The sequence below is a fragment of the Cherax quadricarinatus genome, chromosome 4 (genome assembly GCF_038502225.1).
Source record: "Cherax quadricarinatus isolate ZL_2023a chromosome 4, ASM3850222v1, whole genome shotgun sequence".
Taxonomy (NCBI): domain Eukaryota; kingdom Metazoa; phylum Arthropoda; class Malacostraca; order Decapoda; family Parastacidae; genus Cherax; species Cherax quadricarinatus.
In genome coordinates, this window is record NC_091295.1 from 35,712,782 (window position 1) to 35,727,423 (window position 14,642).

The 14,642-nt window shown below is 35.2% G+C and overlaps 1 protein-coding gene across 6 annotated transcripts in view; it reads right to left on the bottom strand.

Moving 5' to 3' along the window:
• Window positions 1-1,015: 1,015 nt before the first annotated feature.
• Ppn (proteoglycan-like sulfated glycoprotein papilin) overlaps window positions 1,016-14,642 on the bottom strand; it is a 504,188-nt gene continuing 490,561 nt past the window's right edge. For 5 of the 6 annotated variants that reach the window (XM_070095679.1, XM_070095654.1, XM_070095670.1 and 2 more), the window contains 4 exons: window positions 13,022-13,534; window positions 10,183-10,338; window positions 8,417-8,530; window positions 1,016-3,681 (listed from right to left, as the gene is read on the bottom strand). In XM_070095679.1, coding sequence (XP_069951780.1) covers window positions 3,491-3,681; window positions 8,417-8,530; window positions 10,183-10,338; window positions 13,022-13,534 — 974 coding nt within the window. In that variant the 3' untranslated portion in view covers window positions 1,016-3,490. The remainder of the gene's footprint in view (window positions 3,682-8,416; window positions 8,531-10,182; window positions 10,339-13,021; window positions 13,535-14,642) is intronic. The other variant, XM_070095675.1, reaches the window with a different exon arrangement.

A 14,642-nucleotide genomic window follows, 5' to 3' on the forward strand; every position in this document is an offset into this window, starting at 1 on the left:
GCTTCAGAGCCACCTTATCTTCTATGGGCAATGTACGGTGTATGTGTTTTACACAACGAGAAGCATTTCTTTATTTGCTGAAACCATGGATAGGGCTAAAAGTGAGCAGGTTATAATAATAAATGGAGAAAAACAAATTGGAATGACTTATGCAGCAAGTAGCACCACTAAACAATAATGGTAGACAACTTGACTAATCAGAACTTCAGAATACTCAAAATGAAGTTTCAAATCCTGTTTAACTTCATAAACTGATACCCGAACACTTTTATTACATTATATTGTTTTGTATTGTAACTTCATAAACTAGCACCACTCTCCTTTTGTAACTACAATTATATATTTTTTTAATTCATGAAGTATCTTGTTACTTGTCTGTTTTTAGTTCCTATTAATACCAGGTATTACCTCCTTAAAATATAAAAATAAAACTACGTAGATTTTAGGACAAGACTAAGCTTTGTCAGAAATGCTGTGGATCCTATTAGCAGTCCAGCCCTGCAACACTTATTATTTTTCCAATGAAGCTGCACCATCATTAATTAATTTCAGTCATAATTGAAAAATATGCCACAATTCTGCAATTGTTGTACATCGAAAACTTCATAGAAGATTGCATCTTAATTAACAGCACGTTAGTACACTATAAGCCCAGAATCACAACAATTTTTTTTTAGGCATTTTATAACTTGAAAAAAATTTAGTCTGCCTATGTTAGAAGTAACTTATTTATGACCATAAAAGGTTAGTATGTACATGTACTTATGAAAACTAGTTGGCAGGGGCCTACTATAGCCAAGCAAATAAGCTTATATTTTCCAATCAATATGAATTTTTTGTAAGAAATACAATCATATGCACCAAGGCTTATAAGAATAAGGTGGAGATAAGCACTTTAAAAACGAATAGTTTTTAGTCATTTATTTACAGTTTCTTTTAAAAGTTTCAGCAAAATCACATCATTTTGGCACAATCATTTAACATATTTATTGGTCTTATGTTAATATACAGTGTGTGTGTGTGTGTGTGTGTGTGTGTGTGTGTGTGTGTGTGTGTGTGTGTGTGTGTGTGTGTGTGTGTGTGTGTGTGTGTGTGTGTGTGTGTGTGTGTGTAATGTGTGTGTGTGTAATGTGTGTGTGTGTAATGTGTGTGTGTGTAATGTGTGTGTGTGTGTAATGTGTGTGTGTGTAATGTGTGTGTGTGTAATGTGTGTGTGTGTAATGTGTGTGTGTGTAATGTGTGTGTGTGTAATGTGTGTGTGTGTGTGTGTGTGTGTGTGTGTGTGTGTGTGTGTGTGTGTGTGTGTGTGTGTGTGTGTGTGTGTGTGTGTGTGTGTGTGTGTGTGTGTGTAATGTGTGTATTTATGTCAATAATCACACAAGCATTCAAGCATTCCATTTACCTTTCGTTATAGTGATTCTTCTTATACCCTGCACTCAAACAACTTAATTGCCTTAAAGATATACATTTTAAAAATTGCATCTTAAGCAATGAGGGATACATTCAAGTGAATTATCATGTAAAAAATTTATATTTTGCATCGAAACTTAGATACCTAATGAAACTTTGATCAAATTTAGTATAATATAGTTTAATTCTATCCAACCTATTTAACATCAGCTTAGATTTAATAAAAATTATTTAACCTTAACAAAAATATTAATTTTCTTATGTTCAGACTGATTTTTTTGTAGTTATAATAAATATTAGCCTGTCTGGTAAAAATATTCTTGCCATATAAAGAAAGTTGGCAAGTTCAGCTTAAAAAGCAAGACACAGTAATTATACATACATTTAATATTTTATTTTGTATTCATTAATATATACTGTATCAGATAAATGAGCACCACTGGACTACCTGGATCTAAGGTAACCTATAAACTATTGACAACACTGTGGCAGTGACGTGCAGTTTTTGCGAGGATAAATGTTTGAGAATCCATGACCATCAAAGATATTATCTAGACTCTGTGCCAAAATATTGAACGAGTAAAACCTCTGGATATCATTAGCCATAGCTAATAAATGTGATCTTCAGCTGACATCACAGAAACAGATTACAAGTACATCAAGGTAACACCTCCAGAAGACATGGCTGCAGATAAGACACTCGAATTACTTATAACTTACACTCGCCCAAAAATTTCAAGAATTAGTAACAACCATATTTTTTGTATAAATTAATATTCACAAGGAGATATTATCCTGATATTTGTAATTTATTTTAAGAAGCAACCATATGTGAAAGATTGCAAATTTAAGAGTGCTCATTCCTTCAGTTTAGCAACTATCACCACTACGTATTCAACAAGACACTTCTCCAAGCCATATATACGGCAGTTAATGTTTCAAACCCACACTAGTCACAAACTTGTGATTGACTTTGAGCAATTACTCTATAAGACTTGTAAACAGCTGTATGGGTAAGTGGAATTTCCATTCCTCAATTAAAATATAATAAAACAATTATCCATATCTACAATATAGAGTATTAATGAACTTTGATCTAAGCTATCATTATTTGAAAAAACAAACTATACAGTGATATACATTTTTTAGGTTCTATAATTAATTATTCTAAAATACAGACCAAAATTAGTTAAAAAAAGATCATGTTTTCAGTATATGAATACTAATATATAATTAAATTTTGAATATTTAATTAAATAAAAGTTTAAACCTAGAATTGTATTGGAAAGTGAAAGGAATTTCACTTCCAACATATTGGTTCTGGTCATGTTAAAGTATAAATTCTGTGCATTATGTACAAGCCTGAGGACTACATAGCCACAGCTGTCACTGTGTTCAAACTCTTTAACTATAACTTTCTGTAATTTAACAATGAAATTTTATTCTTTCTACAAAAAAAAAAAAAGGGGGGGGGGAAGAGTTCGAGCAAGTGAAATTATAGCTAATCTCACATTGTTTGCATTTTTATCATAATTGGAGTCCTACATGTGGTTCTCCCCTTTTCAGTTTTATACTACTGCTGCACCTATAATACAAATCTTACTTATTTTTCATAATTTTTCAAGATGAATATGGCAAGTCTTAAGAGATACCAAATGTTATAAGTTATGGGGATAGTACTGAATATATAATTTGAGGAGCTATTACAAACTATTTTTAATGAACGTTTACCCCTTATACTGCTATATATATTAAATGGTAAAAATATCATAAGTAATGAATACACCGAAATAAGACTCCAAGAATGAACGTCATCTATGTCAGAATCAAAATGTTTTCATTTGTTGTTAAAAAATACGTCTTATCTGTGAAGTTATGATGAACCCACCACCTTCACTGTCCAGGATTCGTAACAGTCTTCATGGTCATATGAGCTTTATCAAATCCTAAAATACCAAGTGTATCTCCATTCTGTTACACCAAATCCTGGGTATGTAAGGCAGTTGCCTGTTGTAATGTTAGTTAAGCCATTGCTAACTTGGCCTCACTACGGCATTAACAAAAACTATGAATTTTTTATTCACTTCCTTCTCTTACTACTACTTGGATAATTCAATAGATGTGGGCCATCAAAAGGCAGTTGTCCAGCCAATGTACAGGAACGGCAGCAAAATCGAGCATAGTATTTATTTGTACAATACTGAGCACGAACTATCAACTTGCAATTTGCAAAGAAGGGGTTGTCTGTGCAGCTGGGATGTACATAAACTCCTGAAAGAATTAAAAATTATTACATGGGTGTATATTTAAATATATTTACTATACACGACAAGATATATATTTATTTGATAAATGGTTTAGTCAGAGATGATCAGATACATTTTAAGGTTTCCTCTTTCCACTTTTGTGGTAAAAACTTCTTTACCATGTTTATTCTTTATCCACCAACAGTTTTCCACAATGTATGAAGTCTAACTACAGTATCTACACAAACTGTTATCTCAACTTCTTTTTCTTGCAAGTAAAACTCTCTCTTTTCTGAGTTTAAGGGCACAAACACATGTCATTTTTTTTTACCTATATAATAACCATGCATATTTTTACAGAATTCTACCATTTATTGAAACATAAAGAAAACATAATACAGTGGTATGTCAAGTTTCGAACAGCTCCCAACTCGAACAATTATGTAAGTGTATTTTTGGGGGTCTACAACGGACTAATCTAATTTACATTATTCCTTATGTGAACAAATTTGTTTGGTATCGGCACTTGAACAGCCTTCTGGAATGAATTAAGTTTGTAACTTGAGGTACCACTGTACATTACAGTCTACATACTAAAGTTTAAGTAATTCATATATAATTATGCAAAAAAGATACATATATGAAAAAGTTTTTAAATACACAGGGCCATCTTGCACTGAGGTAGGGTGACTCCAGAAAAAAGGAGGAAAGAGTCAACTTCATTTACTCAATTGCTGTCTTCGCAGGCTATCATAATTTAGATGGCCCTCTGAACTATGACATACTCACCCCTCTTTTTAGAGTGCAGACCCTGTACCTTATGAAGGGTTTCCATGAAACCCTTCATAAATGTTACCTTGCTCATACTCCAACAGCACATCAGGTCACAAAAGGCACTCTACTCACTCATGTTCACACAAGCCTTTTTGAGGGAGGTAGTAAACTACCTCCCTCAAACCCTTCCTGGGACAACCCCTAACCCTCCTCTCCACCCAAAATTTATATACCATCCTAGTCATCCTGTTTTGATCCACTCTCTCTTAAGTGCCACAACCCCTCCTTATTCTTCTGAATTATACTTTTGGCAACCTCTAAACAACCAATATCCACATTTTAAATTCTATGCCTAATATTCACATCACTGTCAAACATGACATCTCCACTGCTTGAAGCTTCAATGTTTATAACGTGCACTTCACACCTATATAACAATGTTGGTACCACTATATTCTGTGGTACATTCCAATTTTTGCCTCCATGGATAAAGTTCTTTGTCTCCATACATATCTCAATGTACCACCCACCTTTTCCATTCTATGGTTTACCTTTTATTTTTTTATAGCACCATCTGCAAACAGGTTTATCCTCAAATAGCTATACATTTACTTCCTCTACGCTCTCTCCCTCCTATCTTTCACCATCTAGGTTTTTTTTACTCTCATCACCTTGCTCTTTCCTGTGTTCACTTTTAATTTCCTTCTTTTACATACCCTCCAAAATTCCTCCTCCAATTTTTGCAGCTTATATAATTTATTAACCTTTAACACCACATCTCTCTCCAACATACTAGCATTTATTTCTTTTATAACCTCCATCTATAAATATGTTAAACAACCATCATAACATCACATATCTCTTGTCTAAGTCCTACTTTTATTAGGAAAATAACTCCCTCATATTTATCTATTCCATACACTTGCAACATCTGTGACAATGCTTTCCTACCTACCCTATCATTTACCTTATCTAAATCCATAAATGCAACATAAGGTTCCCTACCTTTAGCTAAGTACTGTTCACCATTATGCTTTACCGTAAATACTTGGTCTACACATCCCTTATCCATCCTAAATTTTCCTAATTCCTCTGCAGTCCTACTTTCTGTCTTACCTATAATTCTTTTAACCCTTTCAGGGTCCAAGGCCAAAATCTGAAGTGGTGCCCCAGTGTCCAGAAATTTTCAAAAAAAAAAAAAAAAAAAATTGTTATTTTTTCTTATGAAATGGTAGAGAATCTTTTTGTGAAGGTAATAAAACAAAAAGTACGAAATTTGATGGAAAATTGACGAAATTATGCTCCTGCGAATTTTGATGTGTCAGCGATATTTACGAATTGGCAATTTTGCCGACTTTGACTCCCATTTTAGGCCAATTACATTATTCCAGTCAACCAAATTCTTAGCTATTTCACTAGTATTACTTCCATTCTATCGATTGAGCACAAGAAATCGCCAAGTCAACTGTTTCAACTACAAAATAAAGTGATCGGAAAATGGTAATTTGGCCAATTTAACACAAAGTTCAAAATATTCCAATTTCAAAATAGGGTCCAGAATAAATAATGTAGGTATTCCTGGCACTAAACTAACATTTCCTCTGTGAATTTTTATTCACACCAAAAAATAGAAGAGTTACTGTTATGCAATATTGTAATAATTGTATAAATATCATCACCACATTTGTGAATGTATATTAGACCCACCAGCTGGCGTATATTAGACGTGTGAGGTCGTTTGTTTACTCTTGAACATCGGCAAAAATTTAACATTTCCGCTACTTTGAGCTCAGTTTCAAGCCATTTCCAGTGCTAAAACCAATCAAAATCATCTCTATTTCTGTAATATGTCTTCCATTCTATCAAATGAGACCAAGAAATCGCAAATACAACTATAAAAAATATACAAAAAACACTGCAAAGTCGCTGTTTTAATCGAAAATCATGTTCTCAGTTCTTTTTCTCTCATTATACACAGTGTGCTGCAGGATTTGTTTTATGTGGTGCACACATACCACCTAAAATCTGGAATTCATTACCTGTAAATATAAAAGAAACACTACCTGTTTATAAATTCAAGTCTCTTCTCAAAGATCACTTACTCACCCAAAACCAAATAAATACTGAATAACTGAACCTTATAAATTGTATATCTTAAATGTTTCTCACAATTATATCACATAAATGTTAAACCTAAAACCGAATCTAACTTTATTATTTTTTAAATACACTACCTAACAGAATACTTCATACGACTGAATGTACAACAATGCATGCAACCATATGACCTGTCTTTGTAATACTCACTTGTGCTTTATAGTAATCTGTTTACATTAATGTTTTATCACTGATTTCATCATTGCTTAGTTAATCTTAAGTTAATTTTAAGCCAGCCCGTAATGCTATGCATAGTATAAGTGGCTTTGGCATGCTGCTCTTATCTGTATTTTTTTGTACCTCTGTATGTGTGCTCAAATTGTAAATAAATAAATAAATAAATAAATAAATAAATAGATGTATTCTCTCATATCTAGGCCCAAATTTACCACTCACAGTTTATCAGAGTGAGCTGAGCTCATGGCATAGATCTACGGTTTGGACCCTGAACGTAAAGCCATAGATCTACAGGATGGACCCTGAAAGGGTTAATACTACCATACACTTGATGCAGTATACTTGACAGGCTCATCTCCCTATAATCCTTAAACATTTTCATCCCCTTTTTCCCCTAAACTACATTCTCACATTCTTTTAACACTTCTGTCTTAATTTTGTCTATTCTAGCTGCTTTATTCCCTTTCATTCTACCCACTGCCTAACACATATCCCTTATATTCACAGCTGGTTCTTCCTTACCTCTCTGCTCAATGTATGAAATCATTATCTCCCTTTCTTCATTAACATTTAACAATGCCTTGAAATATTCCCTCCATTTTTCCAGTACCTCTACCTCCTCATCTAACATTTCCCCTCTTTTATTTTTCACTGATTCCTGGGTTTTCTTAACTTATTAATTTCCCTCCAAAACTATTTCTTATTCTCAGCAAAATTTATTGATAAATCCTCACCCATTCTCACACTGGCTCACCTTTTGCACTCACCATTTTTTTAACCTTTCCTTTTCTCTCCATATACTCCATCCTCTGTATGACACTTCTACATCCTAAAAGCCTCTCATATCCTTATTTTCTCTGCTTTACCATCCTCTTTACCTCATTTCACCCCTCATACTTCTATATTCACTAACTTCTGCTGCACACTCCAACACTTCATTCTTAAATCTACCCCCTTGACCCCCTTCCCCATTACCTATACTCCCAATCTAGTGAGCCTTTCTCCAATTTATTTACTTTCACCTCCCCTTCCATCCCTGAAGTACAACAAATTTTATATTCTTTTACATCTTCTACTATCCCATCTTGTCTATTCAAATATTACTCTTCTCTTTTTTACTAACCTCCTTTTATTTCTCTTCCACTGCCCCTCTCTGTTTATTTCAGTCTTTCTTTTGTACCTGTTTCAATGTCTCATTTCATTCTGAGTGTCCCTCTGTATATAAGCCAAGATTTTGTACTGTATATCTATTCCATGGTCAATCTTGTTGGTCTATTTCCTTATCCTTATTCTCTTGCATCATACACCTATTATACTGGCCTTTATTGAGTATTGCATTTATTCAGGTACATGTACTATATTATATATTTCAACTAAAACTTCTTCTTCAGTGATATTTACAATAAACCAAACAATGTACATATTTATTATTTATTCTGATTGCTTTATAATTAAATTTACTTGTTAATGAAGCTATAAGTGTAGTATTATCATATGAGAGAAAAAGATGGTAAAGAAATATGTAGCACAATTAAGTTTGAAGTCCACAAGTGAGTTGTCTCATACAAGTAGTATGGAAATCTAATTGTAAGGGCATGAACAAGAAGGTAATGAATACAAAATATAAACCATTTTGTGACTAAAGTTCATACCTTTGACAGTGATAACAGTGGTGCTGTCAGCAATGCCAAATTCATTTTGAACCTGGCATTTATATCGTCCTGAGTCACCAGTCTGTGCATCCTTAATTGCTAATGTCCTATCCTCTGGAAAGATAAGAATTCAATATTTGAGAAGTTTATCATACAAAAAACAATACTACTCCATCATAGGGAAATAAGTAAGTTACAAGAGACTATCTTCAATGATCTAAGAAAAACTTTTGATGCAGAAGACCACAAAATCCTGCTGCTTAAACTAGAATATTATGGAATCAGAGGCCATGCCCTCACTTACATTAAGTCCTGCCTAAGAGACAGATGCCAGCATGTGACTATTAATGACACAACCTTATCAACCCAGCCTATCAATATAGGGTTGCAACAGGACAGCATCTTAGGCCCTCATTGTTCCTGAGCTACATCAATGGCCTACTTAGTGCTTCTCAGGAACTTAAACCAGTCCTGACTGCAGATGACAACTTTTGTTTTATCAGATCCAAGATTCGTCCTCAACAACATATCAAATTATGGACTTAAACAATAATTAAGGTGTATTTTATACATACACAGTACACAATTTTTTTAACATACTGGCCATCTCCTACCGAGGTAGGGTGACCAAAAAAAAAGAAATTCTTTTACCACCATTCATGCTATCACTGTCTTGCCAGAGGTGTGTAGAGTGCAGGCACCATACTTCCCACCTCCAGGACTCTTGTCCCATTAACCAGTTTCTCTGAATCGGTTCACAAAATGTTACCTTGCTCACACTCCAACAGTTCATCAGGTCCCTCCAAAAGTTTTCTGCCACTCCTAACACACTCACACATGCCTGTTGGATGTACAAGCCCCTTGCACACAAAACCTCTTTTATCCCCTCCCTCCATCCTTTCCTAGGACAACCCTTGTCCTGTCTTCCCTCCACTACAGATTTATATATTCTCTAAGTCATCCTATTTTGCTTCATCCTCTTAATTACCAAACCACCTCAACAACCCTGTCTCAGACCTCTGAATAATACTTTTAGTAATCCTGCACCTCGTACTCTCCAAGCTATGAATTCTCTGCATAACATTCACACCACACATTGTCCTCAGACACATTATCTCTACTGCCTCTTGCCTCCTCCTTGCTGCAACATTCACAACCCATGCTTCACGCCCATAAAAAGAGATAGATTGACTCAAAAAAGAAACTTTAACCATCAGTCGCTCTATCACTGTCTTGTCAGAGGCGCAGGGATATTACAGTTCAAATGACCCTCTAAACTGTAACTATCCCCACTTCTCTAGAGTGCAGGCACCTTCAGGACTCAAGTCTGGCTAACTGGCTTTCCTTACTCCTTCACAAAATGTTACCATGCTCACAGTTCAGTGACAGACTGCTGTGATATATTTTAAAAGAATCTTCCATCCCATGGTAGTTGATTACTGATGAGTTGAAGGGTTACAATATCCAGGAAGTTGTGATGGCTTACAGATCATCACAAAGCTTTACCCAATAATAACTAAAACATAAGGTGATGTATTCTAACTACTTTTTTCAAATACAAATATTTTTTCAAACAGTATATTTTTGTGTTAAGCACTCATAAGATGTATAACTGGCCACATTTTAAAATAAAAACGACTTATGACTGATAGCATGCAGTAACATCATTGGTGATGAAGTACAAATTAGCAGCAAAACATTCCTTTTTTTCCATTCTTGTCAACAAATACAAAATACATGTTAAAAGTAATAATTCTCTGACTTACCTTCAATCTCATATTTTTCAGAGGCTTCTACAGGATATTCTCCCTTAAACCATGTTGTTACTGGATGTGGATAGCCTTTGACTTCACAGGGTATACGTATAGTTGAAGACGGTGTGAACTCAGTAGTGTTCAGACGGATTATGGCACGCAGTGGAACTGTGTGAGGATTAACTTATGAGACATAGTTTTTTGAACAGTCATAAGAACATAAGAAGGAACACTGCAACAGGTCTACTGGCCTATGCGAGGCAGCTCCATTTCTCCCACCGGCTTAAGCCAATGCCTTAACAGAGTGAGGTCAGTAACGTCACTTAAGGGAGGAGCAGTGCATCTGACCTAGTAGCACAAGCTAGTCAGGTCCAACTCACACCCACTCATGTATTTATCCAACCTATTTTTAAAACTACACGTCTTAGCGTTTATGACGGTACTCGGAAGTTTGTTCCACTCATCCACAACTCTATTACCAAACCAGTGCTTTCCTATATCCTACCTGAATCTAAATTTTTCCAATTTAAAGCCATTGCTGTGAGTCCTGTCTAAGTCAGATATTTTTAGCATGCTATTTACATCCCCTTTATTAATTCCTGTTTTCCATTTATATATCTCAATCATATCCCCCCTAATTCTACACCTTTCTAGACAGTGCAGGCTCAGGGCCCTCAGTCTATCCTCATAGGGAAGATTTCTGATACATGGGATCAACTTTGTCATCCTCCCTTGTATGTTTTCCAGTGCATTTATATCCATTCTGTAATACGGTGACCAAAACTGTGCAGCATAATCTAAATGAGGCCTAACCAAAGATATATAGAATTGAAGAACAACCAGAGGACTTCTATTATTTATACTTCTTGCTATGAAGCCAAGGATTCTGTTAGCTTTATTGTGAACACTAATGCACTGTTGTCTTGGTTTTAGATTACTACTAACCAGAGCTCCTAAATCCTTTTTGCAATCCGTAATATTAAGATCTACATTATTTAGTTTATATGTGGCATGGTTATTTTCCTGTCCAACATTTAGAACTTTGCATTTGTCTATATTAAACTGCATCTGCCACTTCTCCGACCACTGCATCAGTCTATTCAAATCATCCTGGAGTGCTCTAATGTCCTCATTAGAATGAATTGGATGGCCTATTTTGGTGTCATCAGCAAATTTACTTATGTCGCTATTTATTCCCTTATCTATGTCGTTTATGTAAATTGTGAACAACATGGGGCCCAACACTGACCCTTGTGGAACACCACTGTGACGTGCCCCAATTCTGATATCTCCCCATTTATGCAAACTCTCTGCTGTCTATTTGTCAGCCACGCCTCAACCCAGGAAAATATTTCTCCTCCTATTCTGTGTGCCTTAAGGTTCCTCAACAGCCTCTGATGTGGAACTCTATTGAAAGCCTTACTGAAGTCCATATACACAATATCATATTCAATACCATGATCTACCTCCTCAAATACCTTAGTGAAGAAAGTTAGTAAATTCGTAAGACAGGAACGCCACTTTGTAAAACTGTGCTGAGATTCAGTAATTAATTTATGCCTTTTGAGATGGCTACGAACTGCTTCAGTAATTATTGATTCCATAAATTTCCCCACTATGGAGGTGAGGTTTATTGGCCTATAGTTTGAAGCTAAGGACCTGTCACCTGCCTTGTAAATAGGTATTACATTTGCCATTTTCCACTTATCAGGCACTATGCCAGTTTGTAGTGATATGTTGAAAAGATCAGCCAAGGTATGCTAAGTTCCTCTTTACATTCCTTTTACACCCTTGCAAACAGTTCATCAGGGCCTGGGGATTTGTTAGCTTTTAATTTCTCTATTTGTCTGAGGAGCATATCACTAGTTACCGCAATCATGCAGAGTTTATTATCGTCCTGTTCTACATAATCTATTATTTCTGGAATTTCGCTAGTATCTTCCTGAGTAAAAACTGAGAGGAAGTAAGAACTGAAAATTTAACACATATCCTTATCACTGTCAGTGATCTGACCTGAGCTACTCTTAAGTGGGCCTATCTTGTCCCTAATCTTACTTCTGTATACCTGAAAGAACCCTTTTGGGTTAGTCTTCGAATTCCTTGTGACCTTAGCCTCGTAATCTCTTTTTGCTTTTCTTATTCTTTTTTTTATCTCTCTCTTTAACTGAATATATTGATTTCTTAAGTGCCCCTTCCCTCTTTTGATATGCCTATATATGCCTCTCTTTTGACCAATGAGATGTTTTAATCTATTGTTCATCCATTTGGGATCATATTGTACATGCTTTGTATATTCTTTTGCCATCATCAGCATAAGTACACTTTAAATACTGACAACAAAGATTTAAGTCCTGTTAATTTAGATACAGTATCTGAAGTTATGGCAAATTACATAATAAATAATGTTTAATTCAGCTTGTCTTGAATAATCAACAGTCTGATATACCCTAAAGATATCTAATAATAATGATTTTTTTAACGAAATGCCAGGAATTACAAACAAATACAATATCAAAAGTTCTGGGATTAGTACTTAGAAATGTAGTTTATGTAATTAAATTTAATCTAAATATGATTGAATCTTTGTTTTCTCTTACTTGGTAGCTGAAGAAAATCATATTAATATTGTATTTTTTTTTTATGGAGAACATGCCAGCAAAAGACTGCCAAAATATGAAAAAATTAGTATTATAAAGTAACCATTCCTTGATTAAAGTAAGCCAGTGACAGCTACACAATAAATAGGTACATCACACACACAAAATATATAAAGACTTAATGAAATATGTATAATTATGTTTATACATTGAAAAATTAGTAATCCCAGGAAAAATAACATGCAAGACCTCACCTATGTACGGTCTAGGAGTTGTTGGTCGAGAAGCAGATGTGGTTTTTTGAGTAGGCGGTGGTCTATATGCAGGCCAATAAGGTCTCTCCCCAGGACGTATAGCAGGGAAAGGAGTGGTAGGAATAGTAGGTTGAGGGGGTTTGGTGGAGGCAGGAGCCTTGGGTGGGTCAACTATATACTGAAGGAAATCCCGGTATTTGTTAACTATATTGTAGACAGGCCCAAGAGCTCGCAATACAATTGTCTGAGATTTAGCCTGCCCTTGACCATTGTAAACATGACAAGTGTATGGACCAAGATTCTGAAGATTTACTACACGAATAGTTAATGAGCCATCTCGGAACTGTTCATATTGCAGAGAGGACAGTGGTAACATGTCAGAATTTCGCCACCATGTGACAGAGGGTCTTGGCCAGCCAACAGCTCGGCAATATAGCGAGGTGGGATTTCCCAGTGAGACCACAGGAGATTCATGGTTCCAAGGCACTACAGCTGATTCTCGTGGTTTTGGATCTGACATGCAAGTTTTATTAGTAGGTGCAAACCATCACCTTAAATATATTAATCTCTAACCCCTTCTCAGTTCAACTTAAGCATAATTTTTGATGATTAAATTAGTATAGAAGTTATTACCAATTTGTATCACAATTGTCAATTATCTGTTAATGAGATTTGAATTATTTTACAAAATAGTGTAATAATAGAGGAATCAGCCTCTTAGGTATACTGGGGAAAACGTACATTAAAATTATTATTGAAAGACTGTGGAAAAGCAAGGAGTATTTAGGAAGAGTAGGTAATGTGTAGATCAAGTGTTTACATTAAAGCATATAATCAAGCATTACTTAGATAAGGGTAAGGAGCTCTTTGTTGCATTTATGGATTTAGAAAAAGCTTATGATAGGGTGGATAGTGCAGTAATGTGGCAGATATTCCAAATGTGTGGATAAGATGACAGGTTACTAAAAGAAGCAAAGAGTGTTTATGCAGAGAGTGAGGCTCAGGTTAGAGCATGTAGGAGAGAGAAGGACTATTGTCCTGTGAAGATAGGACTTAGAAAGGGATGTGTGATGGCACTTTGGCTAATGTATTTATAGATGGGGTTGTAAAAGAAGCAAATGCTAGAATGATGGGGAAGTCCCCATCATTCTAGGACAAAAAGATGATGAATTTAATATGCAGTAAGAGTTGTCATATCTGCTCTTTGCCAATGACATAGGTCTTTTGAGGAATTCTGTGGGTAAATTCCAAAGACTGGTAGATGAAATAGGGAGGATATATAAAAGAAGATATTAAAAATGAACAAAGATAAGAGTAACAAAAACTCTAGGCAATACAAGATTGGATATCATATTGGAGGGAGTGAATGTACTTAAGTATATGGGAGTGCACATCTTGGCAAATGGGTTTATAAAAGACAAGGTGAATCATAGAATGGATGAGGATGGGGATGGGGGGAAGGGAGGTAAGTGGTATGTTAAAGCATCTGTGAAAAGAAGTTTATATATGTAGGCAAAGAAGGGGGTATGTACCAGAGTATAGTGGTACTGACATATTTGTATGGCTATGAAGCATGGGCTTTGGAAGATGCAATGAGGAGGAGGATAGAGGAAGTGGAAAG